This window comes from Ziziphus jujuba, chromosome 10 (genome assembly GCF_031755915.1).
Source record: "Ziziphus jujuba cultivar Dongzao chromosome 10, ASM3175591v1".
Classification (NCBI taxonomy): Eukaryota; Viridiplantae; Streptophyta; class Magnoliopsida; order Rosales; family Rhamnaceae; genus Ziziphus; species Ziziphus jujuba.
The window spans coordinates 2,385,836-2,409,020 of record NC_083388.1 but is presented as its reverse complement, the minus strand read 5'-3'; the positions used below and the strand labels follow the sequence as shown (position 1 = coordinate 2,409,020).

Sequence of the window (23,185 nt, the reverse complement as noted above, 5' to 3'; positions counted from 1 at the left end):
AAGGTCTTAAGAGAAAGGTTGAAAAACTTTAGTCAATTATTCTTTTTCTTCAAATTTTCTGCGCTCAATTTCAATTCCTATGAAGTACAACTCATTTTCAGCTCCACTTAAGTACAAATAAAAAGACAGCCAAAAACAACAGCAACGAGAACAACATTCAGATCCTCTGCAATCATTTTATTTCTAACCATGAACCTCTAAACTACATTTTTACACAATTAATTTTGAATTTTAGACATAAGCAGTCCTCTTAACTGAGGTTTTATATCTTTTTATATTAGTTTGGTTAGATATTATTAGACAACAATATAAACAGAAGCATTTTCCAGGTGGTTATCTAAGTAACTAGAAGCTAAAATGACACCGTGTTAGAGGCTCAAACCGTTGACAACGCATTTCGTAGTGACAACGCATTTCCATTTCATTGTGTTGTTGCCTTGTTTATTGACCCTTTCTAACTATTGTGGTTACATGCTTTATTTTATTGCTTACTTGTTGTTTGCACAATACTAATATCGTGTGAATTATTTGCTTGCAAGGGACATTAACGGTTGGCTTGCTATCCGCGAGGGACGAGTAAGCACTGCATGGCCCCATTGTACACTTACAACGATGGGACCGTGACACCTTCCATGTGCTTGTAAAAGAAAGACAAATTCAATCAAGTGTATATTTGGAAACCATCATCCTTTAAAAATGAAAATTAAAAAAAAAAAAAAAATCAGTCAAGCAAAATGTGAAGAAAACCTGGGCCAAAAATGTGGTAAGTGAACACCTTAAGCTAATTAAAATAGATATTCTTTCATGAATGTAAGTAGATGCAGAATGAGATAGTTGCTGCAAGGAAGAACCTTCAGCAACATATTCACGTATCAGCTGAATTGTTCCGTCAATAAAAGCCCGTGGGCCTCTCTCAAAAACCATAAAATATACTTTTTGAGCATTTGATCCTTGAATCAGAAATGATATACATATTATAACTAATGGTGAACGAAATGCTATCAAGTTGTTAGCTATACTTTGGAACACATTGAAGACATGGTTTATTAAGTGAGAAATATTTTCCATTCCAAATCACCTTTTTTAGCTATCAAGAATAGATAATCTATGCCTAATTCACTAACCTCAGCCTTAGATTGCCAAAATTGCAAGTTCTTCTGAATGTTATGCAAGTTCAAACAGCTGTGCTCCAAAATGTCCTCCAGAACCTCAAAAACCCTAGATGCCTCTGTTTTTACCCTGCATGTTTAGAGGACCAAAATCTTTGGAGATATCACTTAAGACTCACTAGCTGGATAAACAATACATATTATTACATGATAGCTGTTTATGTGCTAGCAAAATATGATAATGCTTTCTGGATAACATTTAAAGAATCTCCTAACTGCCCATTAAAACGAAAAGACAATAACTGGTAAAACTGACCAAGTCATTTTTTATACAGCTGCCCAAGATACCTAGAAAACAAAAATTGCCATGAACTCAAGTAGGCATCACATAAATAGCACTTGACTACTGGTTCACCAGGTCATTTAATTTAAGGGGGGAAAAAAAAAAAAAAAAAGGAAAAAATTGCCTCATAGTACGTGGGAGTCCTCCACATATAGGGCAGAAGTACAGAAATGTATGAAATACAAGATTAGACAACAAAAAACAACTATGTTTACTTGATTCAAACATTAAAAACATAAAAAAATAATAATAATAATAACAAAAACGTCCAATTTGATCAAACACGACCACCAAACGAGAAAAATAAATCACTGCAAATGGAAAGTGAGATGGAACTCTACCAAGCACAGAGCAGGTTTCGAGCATTGCAACCACAAAACAGATCAGAACCAAATGCAGAAGATCAAAAAACAACGGAACGCTCTCAATCTGAAAAAAAACAAAAGCTAACCTTTTCCAACTCAAAAATACAACACACACATAACAAACCAGCTACATAAAACGTCAAAATATTGCTCAATTTTCTCCCCGACCAAACAGGTCATAACTGAAAGCAGAAAAAATTTGATTAACAAAAAAATGGAAAAAGAGTGTACAGAGAAGAGTCGAGAGCGTTGGAAGGCAATGGAAGAGGAAGAGATGCTCGACGCCTACTCGACCTGGCTCGAGCTGAATGATGATAGAGGTTGGAAATTTTGTGGAGAAAATTGGAATCGGAAGAGGGAATGAAAGTGAGAGCTCGGTTCCACAGATAGTTGGAGTAGAATGAGATTAGGGTTTTCAGGTCGTTGCATTGTTGGTTTTCGGCATTACCAGTCGCTACGTCGTCCATTTTCGCACTTCGCTGCTCTCTCAAATCAAAAACCTTTTGCGTCGATTTTGTTATAGCCGTGCATATGTAATACTTCGCAGAGCAAGAGGAAGAGTGTAATAGTCAACGAGTCATAAAAGGGCCGAGCTGGCAATTTTTTGCCAACTGGTCCTTGTGGGCCCGAACTAAGTCATAATGTTCGTACACATTATCTTGTGGCATAATATTATATTATACGATGATTATTTAATTTTTTTAATTTTTTGCTTTTTATATTAATTGGTCAAAAATTTTCTGTATAGTTTTTTATAAGTTTTCAAAGTGTAAATTTCTTTTTTAGAAATAAATGAAGACATGGAGATTTGAAAATTTTCATTGTATAATTGGACTTTAATGTTTTATAACCTATATTAAAAATCATTTTTTCTTGATTTTAGTTGATGAAAGTTTTTTTTTTTCAAAAAAAAAAAAAATTAAGGCTACTAAACCTGATCAAAAAATAAAATTATTATGGCTACTAATGATATTTTGCATATTTTATATTCAATGAGGTCTGAGGTTAACGCATCTCCTTTCTTCACACTTTTTTATCTCCCAAAAAAGAGGGAAAAAAAAAAGTTTCAAACATTTAAAAAATACCCTTAATTTCCATAATTTTTTTTTTCTCTCCTACGAAGTAAGGTCAAAGGATATTAATACACACGATTCAAAAATAACATTTAATTACTAATATAATTTGTATGATATATACCGTTGTCCAAAAATTAAATATTCACATGTATCTTTATTACTACTTTACCTATTATCATTATAATAAAAATATTTTGCTTATTTAATTTTACTATTTTACCATTTCTATATTTGTTGCATAATTTACAATATTGCATCAACTGTTTTTTTTTTTATTTTTTTATTATGTAATTATATATTTAGATTAACTTAATTTGAAAATTAGCTATATGTATATAACTTTTTATACATATTATTAAATGACTACATTGTAACATTAAAATATTGATGGATTTCACTTAAATAATATATATATATATATATATACATATCTATTATAAGTAGCTTCAATTTTATTCTTCACTTGTTTGAAATCATAATATATTTTTAAAATTAATATTTTTTGGAAAAACAAATTTTAATGGTCTTAAAAAATGGCAGGGTTAATACCATATAAAAATTTGACAACAATAAAAATTTCTTATTATTTATCCATCAATTATTTTATTTTTCACTCTCAAAAATATTTCATGTAATTTTTTATTCAAAAAATAATATTAGATAAGTAAATTAGAAATACAAACACAATTCTCAGCATTAATACCAAGTAATAGACTGAAAAAATTAAAGATACTAGCAATGAATAAATACTGATAAAACAAATTTTGAATCATATTAAAAGGAATCAAAAAAATTTTTTTTTACAGTATATAAAAAAGAATCGAAAGCAAAGTTAAATACAAAAATTATAAATTGGAGAAAAAAATTAATAGTTCTAATAATTTATCATTATGTACTATATATATGGAAGATGATATCAAATAGTCGAATTGACTAAACTACATATTAATTAAAGATAATAATTTCAAGCTAAAAAATATTTCAGGGGATAATTAATTTTTTAGGTAGCAAAACATTTTATTTTGGTAGAGCAACAACTAATTTATTTATTTATTTTTGTTTATCTTTTCTTCATTTTATAAAATATAATAATTAGTTAATTAATTTCTAGCCAAAAACATAAAGGAGAATAAATAGTTTTTAAGGTAATAGAGCATTTTATTTAGGAAGAACAACAACTAATTAAATATTTTGTTATTTTTGAAAAAATATAATAATTGGTTTATTAATTTCCAATTTTAGGTATTAGAACATTTTATATTGGGAGATCAACAACTAATTTTTTCTTTTCATTTTATAACAGATAATAAACAGTTATTAATTTACAGCCTAAGAAAAAATTAATAAGTAATTTTTTTGGAATATAGAGCATTTATTTTAAGGAACTGCAACAATAATGAATTTTTCATTAATTTCACCGTTTTTAATACATATAAGATAAAATTTTAATTTTTTTAGATGGTTTAATCACTTTACTTTTTTCTCTTTTCATAGTTAAAATTAACGAAATATACCTAATAATGGAATGTTTTAAAATGTATGAAACCTCTATATATTATTATTTGAAGTAGAAGTAAATCTAAGGGAGTCTATGTGATATTAATCTTAAAATTATCTATTATTTGTTTCCTTTGTTTCTATCTATATCTTATATTTTTGAGAAAAAAAGCACTACCATCTCAATTATTTTAAGAGTTTTTATACATGTACATATATATTTTAGGAAACTATAAAAAAACTCATTCACCGTTTGATAAGGTGTTTTTAAGTTTTGTTTTTGTTTTTTCCTCAACCCATAGGTTCAATTTGTTTACTTCAATTCTAGTGTTAATAAAAATTAAAGTCTTTTAGCATTTCAATTATTTTAAAACTTTTTTTTTTTTTTTGGGGTTGATATTGGGATAGAAAGTTTGGAACTTGAAAACACTATTAATTGTCCCGATAGGATTTTCAAATTAAATTGATTTTTACCTTGGTATTTATAGTTTGTTTTTCCTCTTTAATAACATTAACTAGCACCAATAAATAGACCTAGTAATTTGGATCATGACACGGTAACACGACTCGAAAACGACAGGGAATAAATAGGTTTGAGTTTATTATAAATGGATTCGGGTCATAATCGGGTCAACCCGTTTAACACGATTATTAATCGTGTCATTTTCGGATTGACCTGTTTAACTTGAAATTGATCCGTTACGACCCATTTATTAAACGTGTCAGTTTCAACCCGACACGATTATACACCTATTATAATCCATTTAAATTTAATTTTAAATTAATATTTTATCACTAATATAATATTTAATAACTAAAAAATATTATAAATTAAAAATTTTATAAAAATAATTTTCTATTACTAATTTTTTAAAAACAAAAAATACATATTTAATAAAACAAAAACATAAAAATAAAAAAAATAAAATTTTTTTTCGGGTTAATAGGTTAATTTTCGGATTAACGGGTTAATAAGTTAGTTTTCGGGTTAATAGGTCAATTTCAGGTTAACGGATTAATAGGTCAACACGACCCGTTAAAATAATCGTATTAAACGGGCCGTGTAGTGTTGACCTGTTTATAAACAGGTCGGTTTAGTGTTTTGGATACCTAACACGATTAATAAATGGGTCGTGTTCGGATTAGGCATTTTTGACACGATTATTAAACGGGTTCACACGAACACAACCAACGAACACGAATTACCAGGTTTACCAATAAATAATTTAAACTACACATAATTAGATTAAAAAATAAAAACCAATATGTTACTCAAAATATAATTTAAATTTAATTTTTGTATTAATATTTATTAATTTGGTTGATATTTAAATTTAATATGAATAATCATGACCCACGACAAAAGTCTTGAGCAGTATAGGATTTGTAGATTGTTTGTCATTTTCTAAACATCATTTTCATGTATAGTAAATATCTGTTTGGGAGATTGTCAATTGTATCCTTGGTTATGTTAAACGTGTTCAATCGCATCCACAAGAAAGAAATAATCCAAAAAATCAGATTTTCTAGAAAAGAAATGCCAAAAATAAATATAGTTTTATTTTTACATTTATTTATTATACGATTGGCCATTAGTCCCTCGGAATGGACCACACAATCTAATTCGAAAAGCAATTTTTTTAATGGAAAATCTGTTCCAAAAGCTTATCAGCTAAGCAAAATTCACTATATATCTTTTTTTTTTTTTTATTTGTTTTTCAAAGTAGATATGCATTACATGGGGCAAAATCCACAGTAATCCATTCTACCAAAAAGTCTTCGACGACCAAACTGCAACCAATTTATATACGCCACGTTACATGAGAAAATAACCATGAGATTACTGATAGACGTATGATTTTTCAATAATCCACTTGCAACAAGTCAAATGTCAAAAGGAGTCAAATTACAATAATGCACACCATGTAACAGTTTGATTGGTGAGAGGTGGCTGGTGCAGAAAGCGAAAAAGAAGAGCAGCAACACCAGATTCCGGCACCTACGGAGGCAAAACTGACCACGGCGATTTACAGAAAGCCATAAAACGCGTTATAGACTGTGAACCATCAATGGCCCCCACCAATCTTCTGCCTTTATATATTCATTCATTCATTCGTTCGTTCACTTTCACAAGAAGAAAGAGAAGGAAAGAGAGTGTAGAACAGTTTATAGAGAGAAAGCAAAAACAATTTGAGCAATAATGGCGACTTTGGGTGGCATCAAGGAAGTGCAAGGGAACGAGAACAGTGTCGAGATCGAAAACCTGGCTCGTTACGCCGTTGACGACTACAACAAGAAAGAGGTTCGTTTTCTGCTTATACCCATTTCTCTGCTCCAACCTCATCTCTCAAATATTCAGATTTTTATGTGTTTGGATGAATTTTTCTTATGGGTTTTGTTTGGTTTTAGGGAAATTTTGTTTTTAGGGGAATTTTGGGGTTTTGGTGTAACTTTTTATGGAAAATAGTATGTGGAAATTGATTGTGGTTGATAATAGAATCCTGGGTATTGTTCAGAATGCTCTTTTGGAGTTTGTGAAAGTGGTGAACACAAAAGAGCAGGTCGTTTCTGGTACTTTGTACTACATAACCCTTGAAGCAATCGATGGAGGTAAGAAGAAAATTTACGAAGCCAAGGTCTGGGTGAAGCCATGGGAGAACTTCAAGGAGGTGCAGGAATTCAAACTTATTGGTGATGTTCCTAGTGAGTCCACCTCTACCACCTCTACCACTAGTGCTTAGCTTGGTAAGCTAGCTGGCTGATTGTTTAAAAACTCCCTGTTTGCATATATGTCTCTGTTTTTACCATTATTGTATTGTATCTAGTATTATCTTAGCAAGTATTTTGCCCCTTTGTAAATATGGAATTTTATTCCAAATTGTTAATTTCGTCGGTAGGTAGATACTGTGCAAGCCAATTGGTTTTCCTTGCTTTGTGTTTAGTTTTTGGAAACAGAAGAATTAATTATAGTAACTCTGCATATAAATCATGTATTTAGTTTTCACCTGTGAGCAAATTCCATGTCTCTGTGACCAATAACGATCCCTCATCAAATTTAGTATTGAATGCTTTAGAAGTTTTTATCTAATCCATCACTTATTCTTCGCAGTTTTATATTGGTTCCTAGATCTTGTTTGGATTCTAATAATCCAAGAATGTTTCATAACCTTTATACTTTCGAAATTTGCATGAGAAAATTAGTTTCTTTCAGGAAAAAAAGAAAAAAAAAAAAGGAAAAAAAAGAAAAAAAAAAGGAAAAAAAAGAAAAGAAAAGGCAATGATAGAATCACATAAGTATGTGTTTATTCATGTTCAAACTGTATAGAAAGAGTTTCAGTGGGGTAGTGAAAGCCTAAACCTTAAAGTTTAATGTATACTGATTTTTCTACCTATTCCTAAGTATTTAGGTTCTATCAGTCACTCTCTCTTATGTCGTATTAGACACCCACTGAGCAAATTGTATTAAGTAGCCACTTTCTATCTATAAATTATTGCTGCTATATAGAGATTAATACCTTGTATAACGTCTAACTTATCCTTGGGATTTTAAACACTATGAAGAAAAAAACTAAAATCTATTCCAAAAACTATTAGAATCCATTACGTCATATATGTTGTATGACATTGGAACCTCGGGTTGGCTACCTTTTTTATTTTTGATTTTTAATATTATGTTTGAGAATTGAAAAATAAGTAGCTGTGCCAAACATTACTTTAGGAAAATAAATCCACATATGACATTGGAGGATAGAGAGGACTAAAAAGTTTGAGACAAAGATTAGGTAACATGATCTAGAATGATTATGAGATGGATACTTTTGGACTTCTGTAGGGAAACTATTCTTTCTTCTACATGAAAATTTATGTGGAAACTCAAGGGCATGACACCTTTTGTCGGGCTAGTTGTTTAGCTCATTATTTTTTTGGTAATAAAGGTGTTTTAGCTCATATATATTCCGTAGAGTTGGTTGGCCATTCTTTGAAATTTGAACGATTATTTATTTACAGTCATAATCTATATAGAATACAAAGATTGCGTGGTGACACTTGAAGAGCCGTTGAGAAAATAGAATTTCATCACCGGAACTGTTCTCTTTAAATGCTCTGCTTAGATCGTTTGTGGAAAATCACTGGTGTTAAAAATGTTGTTGTTCATGGCTTTCAAGTTTGGTTACCCAAAACAAAAAAAAAAAAAAAAAATGTTTGTTTTGTCTGACATTTGAACTCACCAAACGAATTAAATAGGAAAATTGCTAAATATTTGTGGAAGGACGACCTGTTGATTTGTACTTTTTGATTATAGCGTCTTAGGATCATTGGAATTATTTTTGTTTAATAGATATACATATGTTTTCTGAATTTCAGGTGATGGTGACTTTGCAGAAATTACCATGCTTAATTGAAGCCTAAGTTCATAATAACGTTAAAGGTGAACTCCATTTATAAATGGAGGTAAATCCTTCTTGGAAAAATGATATATATATATATATATATATATAATTATCTTTTGACTTATGTAAAGTTTTTGAATTATGTAAAGTTTGTGGATGGATGCATGTTACCTGTTGAATGTTTGATTTAGTGAAAAATCACTTTGAATGGATACATGTAACCACCTTGTTGAATCTTTGGATCATAGTGAATCTCTTTAAATTATTATGGAGTATTAGTTTGATCTCAACGTTTGAGAAGCTAAATTTAGGCCCATCACATTGTCCTATCTATGAAGTGGTCTGTCTATTCGGCTTTGCGTTTTAATTCAATAGTAGGACTTGAATATTATTTTCTTTTAATCCATGGACAAACAAATTAGAGTATAGTAATTTTTGACATCGTAATTTCAACGTTTTGAAACTTATCATTGAATGTATAACCAAAACTACTAAAAAAATAAAAAATAAAATAAAAAAAAGAAAGAAAAAAACTATTATCCCTAATTTCTCTTAATTTCCCTTTCTAGTCCTGTCTCTCCCCCTCAATTTTCCCCCTCTGCGTTCATTCTGTATCCAACATCTACTTTCTCTGTTGTCTCTCCAACATTGAATGACGTTTTAATTCAACAGGTAGGACATGATATTATTGTTTTTAAGTCCATGGACAAGCAAATTACAATGTAGAGTGTTAGTAATTTTTAACTTAATAAAATTACAATGTAGAGTGTTAGTAATTTTTAACTTAATAAATTATCATTGAAGATATATAATCAGAGCTACTCACAACCAAAAAAAAATATAAAAAAAATCCCCAATTTCTCTTAATTTTTCTTCCCAGTCCTCTCTCTCTCCCCTCAACTTTCCCTCTCTGCATTTGTTCTTTATCCACTTCCTCTTCTTTCTACCGTACATTCTCTATTAATCCACTCTCATTTTCTCTCTCCTTACCATCTACTTTCTCACTCCCCTTCCCTTTTTAGTTATGCTCTCTCTACATTTTTTCCCACATTTTCTTCTTGAATTCTCTCTTCACTTCCCACTTACTCCACTTAGATTATTTCCCTACTCCTTTGCTCCACTCAAGTACTTCATTTGATAACATTGTCATGGATAAAAAAAAAAGAAGAAGAAGAAGAAGAAGAAGAAATAGTTAGTTCCACAAAGCTAATTAGATTTTGTAAAATTCTATTTATATGTTTACCATATCAATTAGTCACATTTATTTTGTTTAAAATTTTGTATCCAATAAATTAAATTCTAAAATTTATTTTAAACTGATTTTCCCTATCTCCAACACATTTTATTTTATTATTTCTTTTACATTTTTTTAAAAATTTATCTTACATTCTTGTTTTTAATTCAGAAAAATATATTAGTTAGTTGAATATTTTAGTTAGTTTCTTAGGGTGTTTTGAAAATTTTCTATATCATCTAATATACAATTTTAGGTTGTTTTGGCATTTTTTTGATTTATACTTTTTAATTATTACTCATTTTTTAATATTTTTACATATTTCTGAAAATTATTCTTTTTTTTTTATTAATTGTTTACGCATATCTTTTATTGGTTTTTTTCTTTTAGAATTTTTTTTTTGTTTTAAATTTTTACTTAATTTTTTTATATTTACTGTTTTCTTTTAGTGTGAATTAATATTTAATTAATAATTCACTTTTTTTTTTTTTTAGCCGTTAATTTCTTCATATGCCTTTTTACTAGTTTCCTTTTATTTTGTTTTGAATTGATTACATGCTATTTTAATATATATATATATATATACAAATACTATTCTTATGGTTTCTTTGTAAACTAATTACATGAATGTTTTTTAAATCTTAATTTTTTGTTTGTTATATTTTCTTTTTAGAACTTTTCCATTAAAAAAGTCAATTCAGTTAAGTAATTTTGTTCTATTTTTTTTTAAATTGTACTTTAACTTTTATAATGGAATCTCACAAAAACCAATTACCTCAAGGAACAAATATATATATATATATATTATTTTTTTTTGGGTGAATAGGAACAAACCATTTAAAGAGACACTACTAAGAAAATAGAAAGGAAAAAAATAACAGGCGGCTTTTTTTTATTTTTTTATTTTTTGGCTCTGGAAATATAAAACCAAAAAAACCCCAAGGAAAACATCCTTTAAAAGGAGTTGGCTTCTCTGCCACTCTCCTGGGTTACAAAAAAAGGAAAAAATGCTAGGAAGATAATCAACATCAACAGAACCAGAAACATCATTTTGGATACACCAATTGCAAACAAAATGTGCTAAGAAATTATCTTTTCTAGGAGACCAAGTGAACCAGACATTGATGCTTCAATCGAACAATATCTGTGAAAATTCCTTCAGCAGCCCAATGAGTATTTTGACCAGTTGGGTTGTTGATTTTGGTGATCACGTTCCTAGCATCTGACTGACACCAAACCTTGGACCAGCCTTCTTTACTAGCTAACTTCAGACCCTGTAAAACTCCAAACGCTTCTGCTAGTTCCGGTATGTCTGATTGTAGCCTCACAGCCTTTATTTTCTGGACTTCACCCAAGTGATTTCGAGCCACAACTCCTATCATAGATTTGCCTTCTTTTACTGCAGCATCTGTGTTAATTTTTATGGACTGGCATGGAGGTTTTTCCCATAGCGTATTGTTGGAATGAGTAGCCATGCCTTCAGTCCGTGTCTGCGATAATATGGCTTTAGCCTTTTCAACCTGTCCATAGGGGATGCTAGAGAGAACATTTGTCTGTCAAAAAGAGATTTATTCCTTAGTTTCCATAGCTGGTCTAAAATGAGAGTGGCATAGAGGAAGAAATCCTCTTTGTCAATAGAGTGGACCGGGAGAGTTCCAGAAGGATTGATTAGCAAATTTAACTTCTGTTTGAGGGATTTATCCTGAAGGCTATCCCACTTAATGCTCGAAGGCATAGCAAACCATAGAGCTCTGGTTATCTGGCAGAGGAAAAACAGGTGCCAACTAGATTCAAGTTGTCCACAACCATGAACACAATCTCTTCGATTTATAACCATGTTTCTAGACAGAAGATTGGACGCAGTGGTGAGGCCATTGTTGGCTAACTTCCAGAGAAAAAATTTCAATCTCTCATGTATTTTGGAAGTCCAAATATGCTTCCACCATTGAGAAACGACACCTTTATCATAGAATTCCATCTTGTAAGCTGATTTGACTGAGAAGCACCCATTGGAATTTCCAATCCAAATAAGTTTGTGATCAAGGTTTCTGTTGGTGCATGGTATCTTGCAGATGTTGTTAACTGTGTCCCTGTTGAACAAGAGTCGGATCCTTTCCATATTCCAACTACCATCTGACTCCATAAGGGAGCTGACCATGCCACAATTGTTGAGAGCTTTAGCTGAGTTAGGAATATGTTTGAAACTTGGATTGTTTGGCACCCAAGGATCTTCCCAAGAGTTTATATCTTTTCCATTACCCACTCGGAAGCATAGGCCATTTAAAATAAGCTTCCTGGACTGAAGAATGCCACTTTAGTTCCACAAACGGTTTTTCTTCTTTTCACTGCAAGAAGGAACTTCTAGCAAAGTATTTAGCTTTTAAAGCTTTCACCCATAATTTATCTGCATCCCTAGCTAGGAACCAAGCCAGCTTACTAAGAAGAGCCATGTTGATATCTTTTAATCTTCGGATACCTAGACCACCAAAAAACTTTGGCCTACAAATCGTTGACCAAGAGATCAGAATAATTTTTTTTCCATTTGTCTCTTGGTGCCATAGGAAAGGGTTTGCCATCCTCTCTAGATCCTGACACCAGCTTGTTAGGAGTTTATAGGCCAACATAGCATATAGAGGAATTGCACTAATAACTGATTTTATCAGGGTGGATTTTCCTGCTTGAGAGAGCAATTTAGCCTTCCATCCTTGGAGATTTGCCTCTATTTTCCTCTTCAAATCCTTGTATGCCTTAGAGTGGTTTCTTCCAACGAACATGGGGTTTCTGAGGTACTTGGCCTCTTTCGATAATTCGTTTTGACCAAACAAATTTTTTATTCTTGCCTTTAAGCTACCTTGAATATTCTTTGAAAAGAAGCAACCTGACTTCGAGAGATTTATTTTTTGTCCCGTCCATCTGCAATATGAATTGAGGTAGTTCCTTAACTCTTCGATCTCTTCCAGATTGGTCTTACAGAAAAGAAGGATATCATCTGCCAAAAACAGATGTGATATTGACAGGCTAGATCTTCCTAATTTATTTCCGTGTATCTTCTTGTCTCGCTCCAACTTCAGAAGCATTCGGGAAAGCAATTCGGCATAAATGATGAAGAGAAATGGGGAAAGGGGGTCTCCTAACTTGAGGCCCCTTTGCATCTTCATTTTACCAAAAACACTCCCATTTAGTAGAAGCTCTACTGATTCAGTAGATATACATCCCAGGATAAGTTTATTCAACTTGTAAGAATAACCAAACTTCGAAAGAATTCTAATCAGAAATCCCCAATCTACTCGGTTATAGGCTTTCATCATATCTATTTTGAGACCAACCAGACCAGGACCTATCTTCTTTTTCTTCATTGTGTGCACAATTTCATTAACTAATAAGGAATTCTCACCTATCCATCTGCCAGGAACAAAGGCGGCTTGTGAGGGTGAGATAATGTTGTCCAGAAAAGGCCTGATTCTCTCTGCTACAAGCTTCAAGATGACCAAGTAGGTTGTGTTGCAAAGACTGATCGGCCTGAGGTGATTGAATGTAGATACATGCTTGGCTTTCGGTAAGAGCATGAAAAAAGTCTTGTTGATGGCCCTCGGAATTGTAGTTGATTGGAAAGCATTTTGAACAAGCTAAACTACTTCATCTCTCACCACATTTCAGTATTTTTGGAAGAAAATAGCAGGTATCCCATCAGGTCAGGGGCCTTGATGGGATGCATGCTATTCACTATTTTAAAATTTTCATCAGCAGTAAGAATGGCATCCAATCTCACATTATCTGCATCAATTATAGCTCGTTGGATGTATTCATCAAGACACTCACAAAACTTGATAGGTTCAGCTTTGATAGCTCGTTGGATGTATTCATCAAGACACTCACAAAACTTGATAGGTTCAGCTTTGAACAAGTCCTCAAATTTCTTTTTCAGATAGTTTTCGATTTCTATTCTGGACTGCAACCAATTCCCTGCGTCATAAGTGATATTTTCATTTTTGTAAAAAAGGCTATTAAATCATTTAAGTTAAATTTAAATTAGTTTTTCACTATTTAATCAAATAATCTAAACCTTTTTTTATTTAATATAGTTATTTGATTATTAAAATCCTAGTAATTTATTCTTAATTTTGAAAACATTGATCGAGGGATTCTTGAGAAATCTCTCATTCACAAATGATATAATTATATATAATATCATCCACTGCCATGTTGTATAACATTTTTCTTAAAACATGTTTTCTTTGCATTATTTTTTCCTTCTCTTTCAAGAGTGATAATTAGCAAAAATGTCTATATAAATAATGTTTATATATATTATGGGAGAACGGTGGAATGCAGATCCAGTGGCAGTCAGTACCCTGGCCATGCAAACAAGTGGAGGTCCAAATGTTTCTAACGCCTATACCCTGAATGGACTTCCAGGGACTTTGTACAATTGCACTGCCCAAGGTAAGCTTATATTCTTATTCTACTCCAAAATAAGACACTTGGCATTTTCGAAATTCAGAATTTTCAACTAATAATCATGTTCAAATTGGATGTTGACATGTAGATACATTGAAGGCGAAGTGAAGCCAGGGAAGTTTTACCTTCCATGCCTAATCGATACTGCACTCAATGATCAGCTCTTCTTCAGCATTGCAGACAAACACTTTCCAAGTGGTTGAAGCTGACGCCATTTATGTAAAACCTTCGAAACAGAGAACCTTCTCATAGCCCTAGGCCAAACCACAAATGTTCATCTCAAAACCAAAACCCACTACCCAAATACCACATTCTTCATGACTGCTAGACCATATGTTACAGGTTTAGGCACATTCGACAACTCCACGGTTGCTGGTATTCTTTAATATGAACCTCCATCTCATTCAACACCACTCTCCATTAAGAAACTTCCACTATTCAAGCCACTTCTTATGCAACAAAATTCACCAATAAACTTCATAGCTTAGCCAATGCCTAACTGCTTGCTGATGTCCCCAAAAAGGTTGCCAAAAGATTTTTCTTCACAATAGGTCTTGGAACAACTCCTTGCCAATGGCAGAATAACCAAACCTGCCAGGGGCCTAATGCAACCATGTTTGCTGCTTCCGTCAATAATATTTCCTTTGCAGTCCCAAACACTGCTCTCTTCCAGGCCCACTACTTTGGCCAATCCAATGAGGTTTACACACCAGGCTTTCCGAGCAATCCCATTTTCCCATTTAACTATACAATGGCGGGAAATGGAAAAAAGCTTGTGGTTCTTCCATTTAACACTAGTGTGGAGTTGGTAACGCTGGACACCAGCATTCTAGGTGCAGAATTCATGGATTCAATTTCTATGTTGGCAGATAATCCTGGCAAGTTCCATACTCTTACATATAGTAAACAAGATATACATAATCATGTAATAAATCTGTTGGTTTTGAATTTCGATGTTTGAATAGGTGTATGGTTAAGTTGGGGGTTGAAGATGGGTTGGCTAGTGTTGGATGGAAAGCTTCCCAATCAAAAGTTGCTTCCTCCTCCAGCTGACCTTACCAAATGTTGACATTTGATTTGGAACTACCTAACCTTAAATTGTTTCTCATAATCTTTAATTTGTTAAGCGATTTTTATCCTTTAGGCATTAATATTCTTTTTGGTATATGGAAGTGAGAGAGAGAGAGAGAGAGAGAGAGAGAGATTTTTGTAATGCTACTCAAACCAAGGTTTAAAATATCCGATATTTCCTCGAAATTTCTTTGATATTTTCATTTTTTGAAAGGGTCAATATAAAATTTAGATTTGACATAAAAATGGATAAAACTTCCATAATATCCATGGAAATTTCCGAAATTTCACAAAAATTTCCATGGAAATTTCTAAAATTTCCATAAAATTTCCATGGAAATTTCAAAAATATCTATGAAATTTTTTTTTTTAAAATTCATAAATATTATTGAAGAAGAAAATTCATAATTTTTTAAAAACTTCATAAATTTTATTTTTCATTTTCTTTTAAAAAGAAGACAATATATCATTCAATTATATCAATCAACCAAATACTCTCCATGAATTTCTTATACCATGGGGTATCTTACAATAGTATTATATAGTTTTAAAATTAAAAAATTATTTTTTTTGTTAGAGAATCTTAGTACATTATTATATAGTTTTGAAAAAATATTTTTATGCTAGAGAATCTTAGTACATTATTATAGACTTTTGAAATTAAAAAATATTCTTCATAAATGTGTGTTTGACTATTGCTTGGGCACTTTCTTGTCTCTACATATTACACTTGCTTGTCCACTTTCTTGTTTTTGCATAATTTCACGTGTCTTTTATATTAGTACATCATTATATAGTTTTAAAATTAAAAAAATATTCTTCATAAATGTGTGTTTGACCATTGCTTGGACACTTTCTTGTCTCTGTATATTACATTTGCTTGTTCACTCTCTTATCTTTGCATAATTTTATGTGTCTTTTATATTAGTATATCATTATGTAGTTTTGAAATTAAAAAATATTATTCATAAATGTGTGTTTGACCATTGCTTGGGCACTTTCTTGTCTCTATATACTACACTTGGTTGTCCACTATCTTGTCTTTGCATAATTTCACGTGTCTTTTATATTTTACCAGAGCCAATACATATTCTTCATGAGTCATGAGTGTGCTTTTGATCATAAAATATTCCATGGAAAAAAAAATTCACATTATTATTTTATTTAAAGAGCAAGTTTGATGTTTTGTTCTTAACATTTTTTCTTATACATATTTTCGGTTCTCACAAAATTTCAAGTTCTTTCATACAACTTCTTTGGATATCCTTTTTACAGGTTAGTTTCTTTATCTTAAAAAAAAAAAAAAGAGGTTTATATATACTTTTATACTTTAAGATCTAAATTCTTTAATTCACTTGTATTATTGTTATTTGAATTATTAATTGTAAGCTAATTAATTATATATTAACATATGTATCTATCTCTATATATATATATGGTGAAAATGTAACATGTATATATGTATATATATATATATATATGTAGTAATCATAAATGATTAGATTTACAAATCCAAATTTAATATATACCTTAAACTTAATGTATGATGTGTGATTGAAAATATAATTATTTTTTCTTACTGGATAAAAAGCATAACTTAAAAAACCCACTTTGTCATTTAATTTTTTCATGTTGTCTTCTACGTAAGCAAAACTTCATAATATAATATGTTGAAACTTATAAACAATAAATAAAAACTTGATTAGAAAATAAATCTTATACATATATATATGTCGGCTAGAATATACATTGTTAAAGTATATTAAATTTTCCTAAATATATTGGTTATTTCTTTTTTTGCTTTGAAAATATTGGTTATTTCTTTATGTAGTGTTTTGTCCCTGTTCCAATTGTAAACATCTATACTCAAGGCATTGGAGATCTATAAGGAATCATTTTCGTACTAGGTACATTCATTAAAAATGAATTATTTAATTTCAAAGATCTTGATTTTTTTGTTATACTAAATTATTTTACATAGTTATAAGAAAATATTTTAATCAAATATCTCTATCCAATTCCGATCAAAAATTCAAATATATATATATATATATATATATATTCATAGATAAATATTAAAATTGTTATTGTTACTACTACTGTTACTCTTATTATTATTATTATAGGATAATGGCTAGTGGAGGAAGCAGACGTGATCCTGCATGGGAACATGATTTTCCAATTGAAGGTAATAAAAGTGGAACAATATGCAAATATTGTAATCGTGTGATGAAGAGTGGTGGAGTAACACGATTAAAATACCACCTTAGTGGTATTGATCCTTCACACAATGTACAACCTTGTGGTCAAGTGCCTCCTAAAGTTAAAAAATTCATAATAGATTCGTTAAAAGGAAAACAACAATGTAAGATCCAAAAACCAAATAGAATGGAAGAGATTCATGCAGATTTACGAGGACAACTGCATGCTGAAACATATGATGTGGATGATGAGGATGATGATGACATAGCATATCCACCTGGGATGGATCCATATGAGAAAAATGATTATCGGGAGGCAATTGGTGCTTCTAAACAATCAGAGTTGGAAAGAAGTCATCTCCACAAAGTTCGATATCAAGCTGAAGGAGGCGAATCTAGCAGTCGTGCTAAACCTGCAGTACAACAAACAAAGAGTTTTAAAGATCCACAATCAAGATTTGTTGCACCAAGCTTATACAAGTCCTCTAAAGCAAAGCAAAAAAATGTAAAAAAATTTCTTTTTGGAAGAAAAATAAAAGAAGGTATGGGAAGAATTTTTTATTTATTAAAATTTACTAACAAATAAAGCATCATCCCATTATTTCAAGAATTTGATAGCAGGATGCCAACAAGAAGGGCCAGGTATAGAACCTCCAACCCCTTATGAGATCAGCACAAATATTTGGATATAGAGTATGAGGAGATAAATGTAACACCCCATCCCAAACTACATAGAAATTCTTGCACATTGACCGATGTTCACCATTGACCGAGTGGGTCAAAAGTTGACTTTTTGTTCCAGTTGAAATTTCTAGTTGACCATGGTGCCGTGGCGAAGTACATGATGCTCCGAGTTCGTAGACTAGTAGCACGTCGAAAACGGAGCTACGGTTTGAAAGTTATGGCCAAAACAAGTCGAGATTCAAACTGTCCAAAAAATGCCGGGAGTTGACTTTTTATGGTTGTAGAATTTTGTTTTGACTTTCATATGGTTGTAAAGTACTCGTCGATACGAGTTCATAGACTAGCGGCACGCTTAAATTAGATATCTGGTTAAAAAGTTATGGACATGTGAAGCTTTCCGAATATCGTAATATTTTATTATATTTGGCTTAAGTGAACAGTGACACCACATGTCGACATCTGAGAGGTCCACATGTGTAAATAGTCTCACCCACGGTGGCTTTTATTTTGGCAAAACGGGGGGGGGGGGGGGAGGAGAGAGAAGGAGAGAGAGGCGAGAGAGAGGGAGAGAGAAAACCACCGGCCGCCGGAGTTGTCAATTTTTCCGGCCGAATCTTGCCACACGTGCCGGCCAGATAGGAGCCCCTCTCCATTCCCAGCCAAACCCCAAAATTTCATGGCCAACCGACCGACGATGCGCCCAGATCAGGGCTTTTTCCGGCGGCGGCTCCGATTCCTTCAACTGCCGAGATCTCCACATTCCGGCCTCCATTCTTGTCACCTCCGATCCCGTTGAGACCCTCTCCCTTCGATCTACAAAACCCCCAAAAATCTCATCCACCAGCCACCATACGCGCCGCCGGCTGCGACGGTTGCCGATGACCGCGACAGCTCGCCGGGGAAATCACTATTCCGGTGAGTACCCAGTTACACCGCCGATCCCTCCCCACTAATTCCGACCCCCTGAATCCAAATCCGGGGTCATTTTCCTCCAATTTGTGACGATTCAAGAGAATCGAAGAGTTGAATCCCGAAAGCTTTCCGGTGAAATTCTGGCCACCTCGGGTCCAATCTCCGGGAAGTAAGACCGGATTCGTAATCCTCGTCCCTCAAGCTTCGATTCGGTATATTGCTCGTCAATTTTGGTTGTCGTTTGTGTTCACTTCCCGGGTACCCATTTGGGTGTTACCCGATTAAAATATTAAAATAATTGGTTTTGTGTATTGTGGATATTTTAGGTGCACGTGGGGGTAGTGGAGTTGATCCTGTGGAGGATCTTGATTGACATACACACTTAAGGTGAGTGACCCACCTTAAAAACTATTTTCGGATGATGATTTATATTTATTTGGTGATATTTGAATATTTGGAAAATATATGTATGTGGTTGGAATTTTATAAAATTTGATATTTATTTTATAATGTCAAATTTCGGATGTTTGGTTATATGCATATATATATATTTTGATGCCATGATTAAATATTGGAGAAATTCAAAGAATTTATTATTTAAATTCTGGATTGTTATTATTATTATTTTTACCTAGGATTTTCATGTACAATCAAGGGCTTATGAAGAGAAAATATATTTAAATATTTTTGTGAGCCTTATATATTATTTTGAAGGAAAAAAAAATTGATTTAAAGGATTTGAAGAAAAATATTGGTATGATGGTACTGTATGTTTTAAAAAGGTAATTCTGCATTTATAATGCGAGGTGGTTGATTTCATGGTTTTGAGTAAACCATATTTCTTCTATATTGCTGATATATGGTGAGAAATGCAAGGAATGTGGGATTTGAGATTTTTATAACTCCCACGGTAAATTTCGGAAATTTTTGGTAATAATAAAAATGGGCTATTGGTATTTATTTTATTTTAATTATTTTGGACGCACTTATGCAGTACTGGTGTTCTGTACTGTACATGAGATTGTGATTAGCACACAGGTTTTAGTCTCCCGCGAGTTACCTATGGACCTGAGGGCAGGCCGGTTTAGTATAGTGCACATAACCGCCCTCCTCCTAGGCGAGGATGACAAGTTTTAGCAGCGGCGCTGTCGGGACGCCGAAGCGACCGTATGCCGGTTCTCTCTTTAATCGCCGCCTAAGAGTGCTCGGGACGCTGAGTACCGTAGGGCATCACTGGTATATAGTGTGGTGCATCAGGCTATTTTTCGATTTGAATTTTCAAGCTTATTATTTGGAAATACTATTCAAATAAAATGGTTAATTTATTTAAGTTTTACTGTTTATTTCAAACAAATAATTTTGTGGTATTTTTCTATATGATTTATTAATTGTTATTCAAAATTTACTTTATTCCGGATTATTTTTCTGAGTGCATTGGGTTCCAAAAATTGTTGCATTTTATTGGTAATTATTAATTAAACATTTTCATATAAATTGTGGTGCTCTATATTATTATTTGCATGATTTTGTATTTTAAATGTTGATATTCCATTTAGTTATTATTTAATTAATTATTTATTGGCTACCTTGATTTTGGAGAAATACAATTGCTGGGTTTTGTGAAATGTTTTAAAAGGGGAACTTTCCAACCGAATGAACCGTGAGGGTTTTGAGAGAAATTATTATTTTCAATTAATTATTATTTATTTGCTCAATTATTGTTAATTATTCAAATATGCTATAATTTTCGTTACCATTATAATTGTACAGTAGATAGGGTCACTCACTGAGATGATTAGCATCTCACGTTTTTAAATTCCGTTCCCTTAGGTTCGGGCTGGTAGATGACATCAGAATCAACTCGACGTTTGTTGCTGTTGAGTTTCAAGAGTTATGCTTCCTTGTATTCTATTGTATTATTGTTTTCTATTTTATGTTGTATAACTTTCACACTCATCTGTAACTTTGATGCTATGTACATTTACTGGACCTATTGTATTAATACTACATGAATTTCCTGTTTATTTTATCGGTGTGCTGAAAGTTGTGGATTAAATTGTAATAATGTGGGAGGAATAAGGGGATGTTTCTAGAAGTGTATTTTCAGTGTAGGAAAATTGTAGTAGTCCAACCCTTAGGGGAGGTTCTGCCGGATTTTCCATTGGAAGGTCCGGTAGGGTTTTCCTGGGATTAGGATTTGTCTAGGGTTCCGGTGAGGAATTTTGGACGAGTCCTGACATAAAAGACCATGTAAACAAATGAAAGCGAAGTGGGAAACCTATGGTTGTACAATCATGTGTGATAGATGGACGGGTCCCACCAGGATGTCTATTATTAATTTCATTGTTTACTCAAAAGGAAGCACAGTTTTTCTAAAATTTATTGATGCTTCAAATCAAATAAAGGATCATAAATACATATATGAGCAATTGGAGAAACTAATTCTGGAAGTTGGAAAGAAAAATGTGGTACAAATTGTAACAGATAATGGCTCTGCATTTGTTAAAGCCGGGAAGAAATTGATGGGAGATTACAATTTGTATTGGACTCCATGTGCAGCACATTACATTGATCTCATGTTTGAAGATAGTGGGAAGAATGAGAATATGGCTATTGTGATCAAGCAAGCTAGAGCAATCACAACTTACATCTACAATCATAATTGGTTGCTAGCAAAGATGTGTGAAACTTGCAAAGGTGACATCATTTGTCCGGGACTTACACAATTTGCCACAAACTATCTTGCGCTTGATAGCTTGGTTAAAAAGAAAGCAAGACTTAAGCAACTATTCATATCTACTGATTGGACTAATCATAATTATAGTGCTTCAAAAGAAGGCCAAACAGTGGAAAATATAGTACTTAATCATACTTTTTGGGATCAAGCACATAAGGTGTGTCAATTGCTTGAGCCTTTATATAAGTTTTTACGTATTGTGACACCGAAGTTTATCCAACAATGGGAGCAGTGTATGAGTTGATGTGAATTGTTAAAGAGGAACTTGACAACATGCATGGTGCAAAGTGGATATTAAAGATTATCAATAATAGGTGGAATAAAACCTTAAAGCATCCATTACATGCAGCAGGTATGAGCTCATAGTTAATTTATATAAAATATGTTAGACTTTTATTTTTTTGTTAATGTAAAATACTTTATATCTTTCATTATTTATCTCTAATTAAACTAAAATATATTTGTTTTTTCCCTTTTATATTGCTTATTATTTAAATTCTCAATATCAATATAGACCTAGGGTTGGAGAAGATTCTAATCTTATAAAAACTGTACACGATGTCTATGCTACATTGGATCCTAAATCAGCCGCAATTAGCCAGTTTGGAAAGGAGGTATAATGATGATAATTTATTAACATAATATATTTTAAGGGTTTATAACTTTATTTTATTTTATTTTACAGCTTACATACTTCAAGGATGCAAGGAAAGGATTTGCAAGACCAACAGCAATTGCTTCTAGAAAAGAGATGTCTCCTGGTAAGTTTAAATATTGTAGTATGTGAATATCAATTGATCTAATAGTACAAATATGTAATCATATAATAATTATTTTGTAACAGTTGAATAGTGGGTCATGTATGGTGATAGTGCACCTACAGTAAGAAAATTGGCATTGAAAGTTTTGTCACAAACAGCATCATCCTCTGCCTGTGAAAGAAATTAGAGCACTTTTGCACTAATACATACAAAACAAAGAAATAGACCAGCATATAGTAGAATTGAAAAACTAGTCTATTGTTATTATAATATGAAACTCAAGTTGAGGGATATGGAAGCTGAAGAAGAAAATCATCAAGACTTGGATCCAACAATAATATTTGAA

At 32.1% G+C, this 23,185-nt stretch overlaps 3 protein-coding genes and 1 pseudogene across 3 annotated transcripts; 3 read left to right on the top strand and 1 right to left on the bottom strand.

Moving 5' to 3' along the window:
* Positions 1–6,512: 6,512 nt before the first annotated feature.
* On the top strand, positions 6,513–9,049 carry LOC125420947 (cysteine proteinase inhibitor A). Its single transcript, XM_048468618.2, has 3 exons — positions 6,513–6,692; positions 6,907–7,135; positions 8,756–9,049. Exons 1-2 carry the CDS (start codon positions 6,591–6,593, stop codon positions 7,129–7,131), a joined length of 327 nt encoding a protein of 108 aa, XP_048324575.1. The 5' UTR covers positions 6,513–6,590; the 3' UTR covers positions 7,132–7,135; positions 8,756–9,049.
* A 2,063-nt stretch (positions 9,050–11,112) lies between these two features.
* LOC132799609 (uncharacterized) lies at positions 11,113–12,173 on the bottom strand. The gene is made up of 2 exons (XM_060811903.1): positions 11,661–12,173; positions 11,113–11,568 (listed from the first exon to the last, which is right to left on the bottom strand). Exons 1-2 carry the CDS (start codon positions 12,171–12,173, stop codon positions 11,113–11,115), a joined length of 969 nt encoding a protein of 322 aa, XP_060667886.1.
* Positions 12,174–14,296: 2,123 nt separating this feature from the next.
* On the top strand, positions 14,297–15,611 carry LOC125420828 (laccase-17-like; annotated as a pseudogene).
* Positions 15,612–17,674: 2,063 nt separating this feature from the next.
* LOC132799608 (uncharacterized) lies at positions 17,675–22,930 on the top strand. Its single transcript, XM_060811902.1, has 4 exons — positions 17,675–18,250; positions 21,747–22,235; positions 22,764–22,839; positions 22,923–22,930. Exons 1-4 carry the CDS (start codon positions 17,675–17,677, stop codon positions 22,928–22,930), a joined length of 1,149 nt encoding a protein of 382 aa, XP_060667885.1.
* The last annotated feature ends 255 nt before the right edge of the window (positions 22,931–23,185 follow it).

Bases quoted from the DNA above. Each gene is read 5' to 3' on its own strand.
- LOC125420947 (XM_048468618.2), top strand. From the start codon at position 6,591: ATGGCGACTTTGGGTGGCATCAAGGAAGTGCAAGGGAACGAGAACAGT. The intron at 6,693-6,906 runs GTTCGTTTTCTG...GGTATTGTTCAG, and splicing joins ACGACTACAACAAGAAAGAG to AATGCTCTTTTGGAGTTTGT.
- LOC132799609 (XM_060811903.1), bottom strand. From the start codon at position 12,173: ATGGTCAGCTCCCTTATGGAGTCAGATGGTAGTTGGAATATGGAAAGG. The intron at 11,569-11,660 runs GTCCACTCTATT...TCTTTTTGACAG, and splicing joins ATCCTTCTGGAACTCTCCCG to ACAAATGTTCTCTCTAGCAT.
- LOC132799608 (XM_060811902.1), top strand. From the start codon at position 17,675: ATGGCTAGTGGAGGAAGCAGACGTGATCCTGCATGGGAACATGATTTT. The intron at 18,251-21,746 runs GTAAAAAAATTT...AATCAAATAAAG, and splicing joins CTAAAGCAAAGCAAAAAAAT to GATCATAAATACATATATGA. The intron at 22,236-22,763 runs GTGTGTCAATTG...TTTATTTTACAG, and splicing joins TTTGGGATCAAGCACATAAG to CTTACATACTTCAAGGATGC.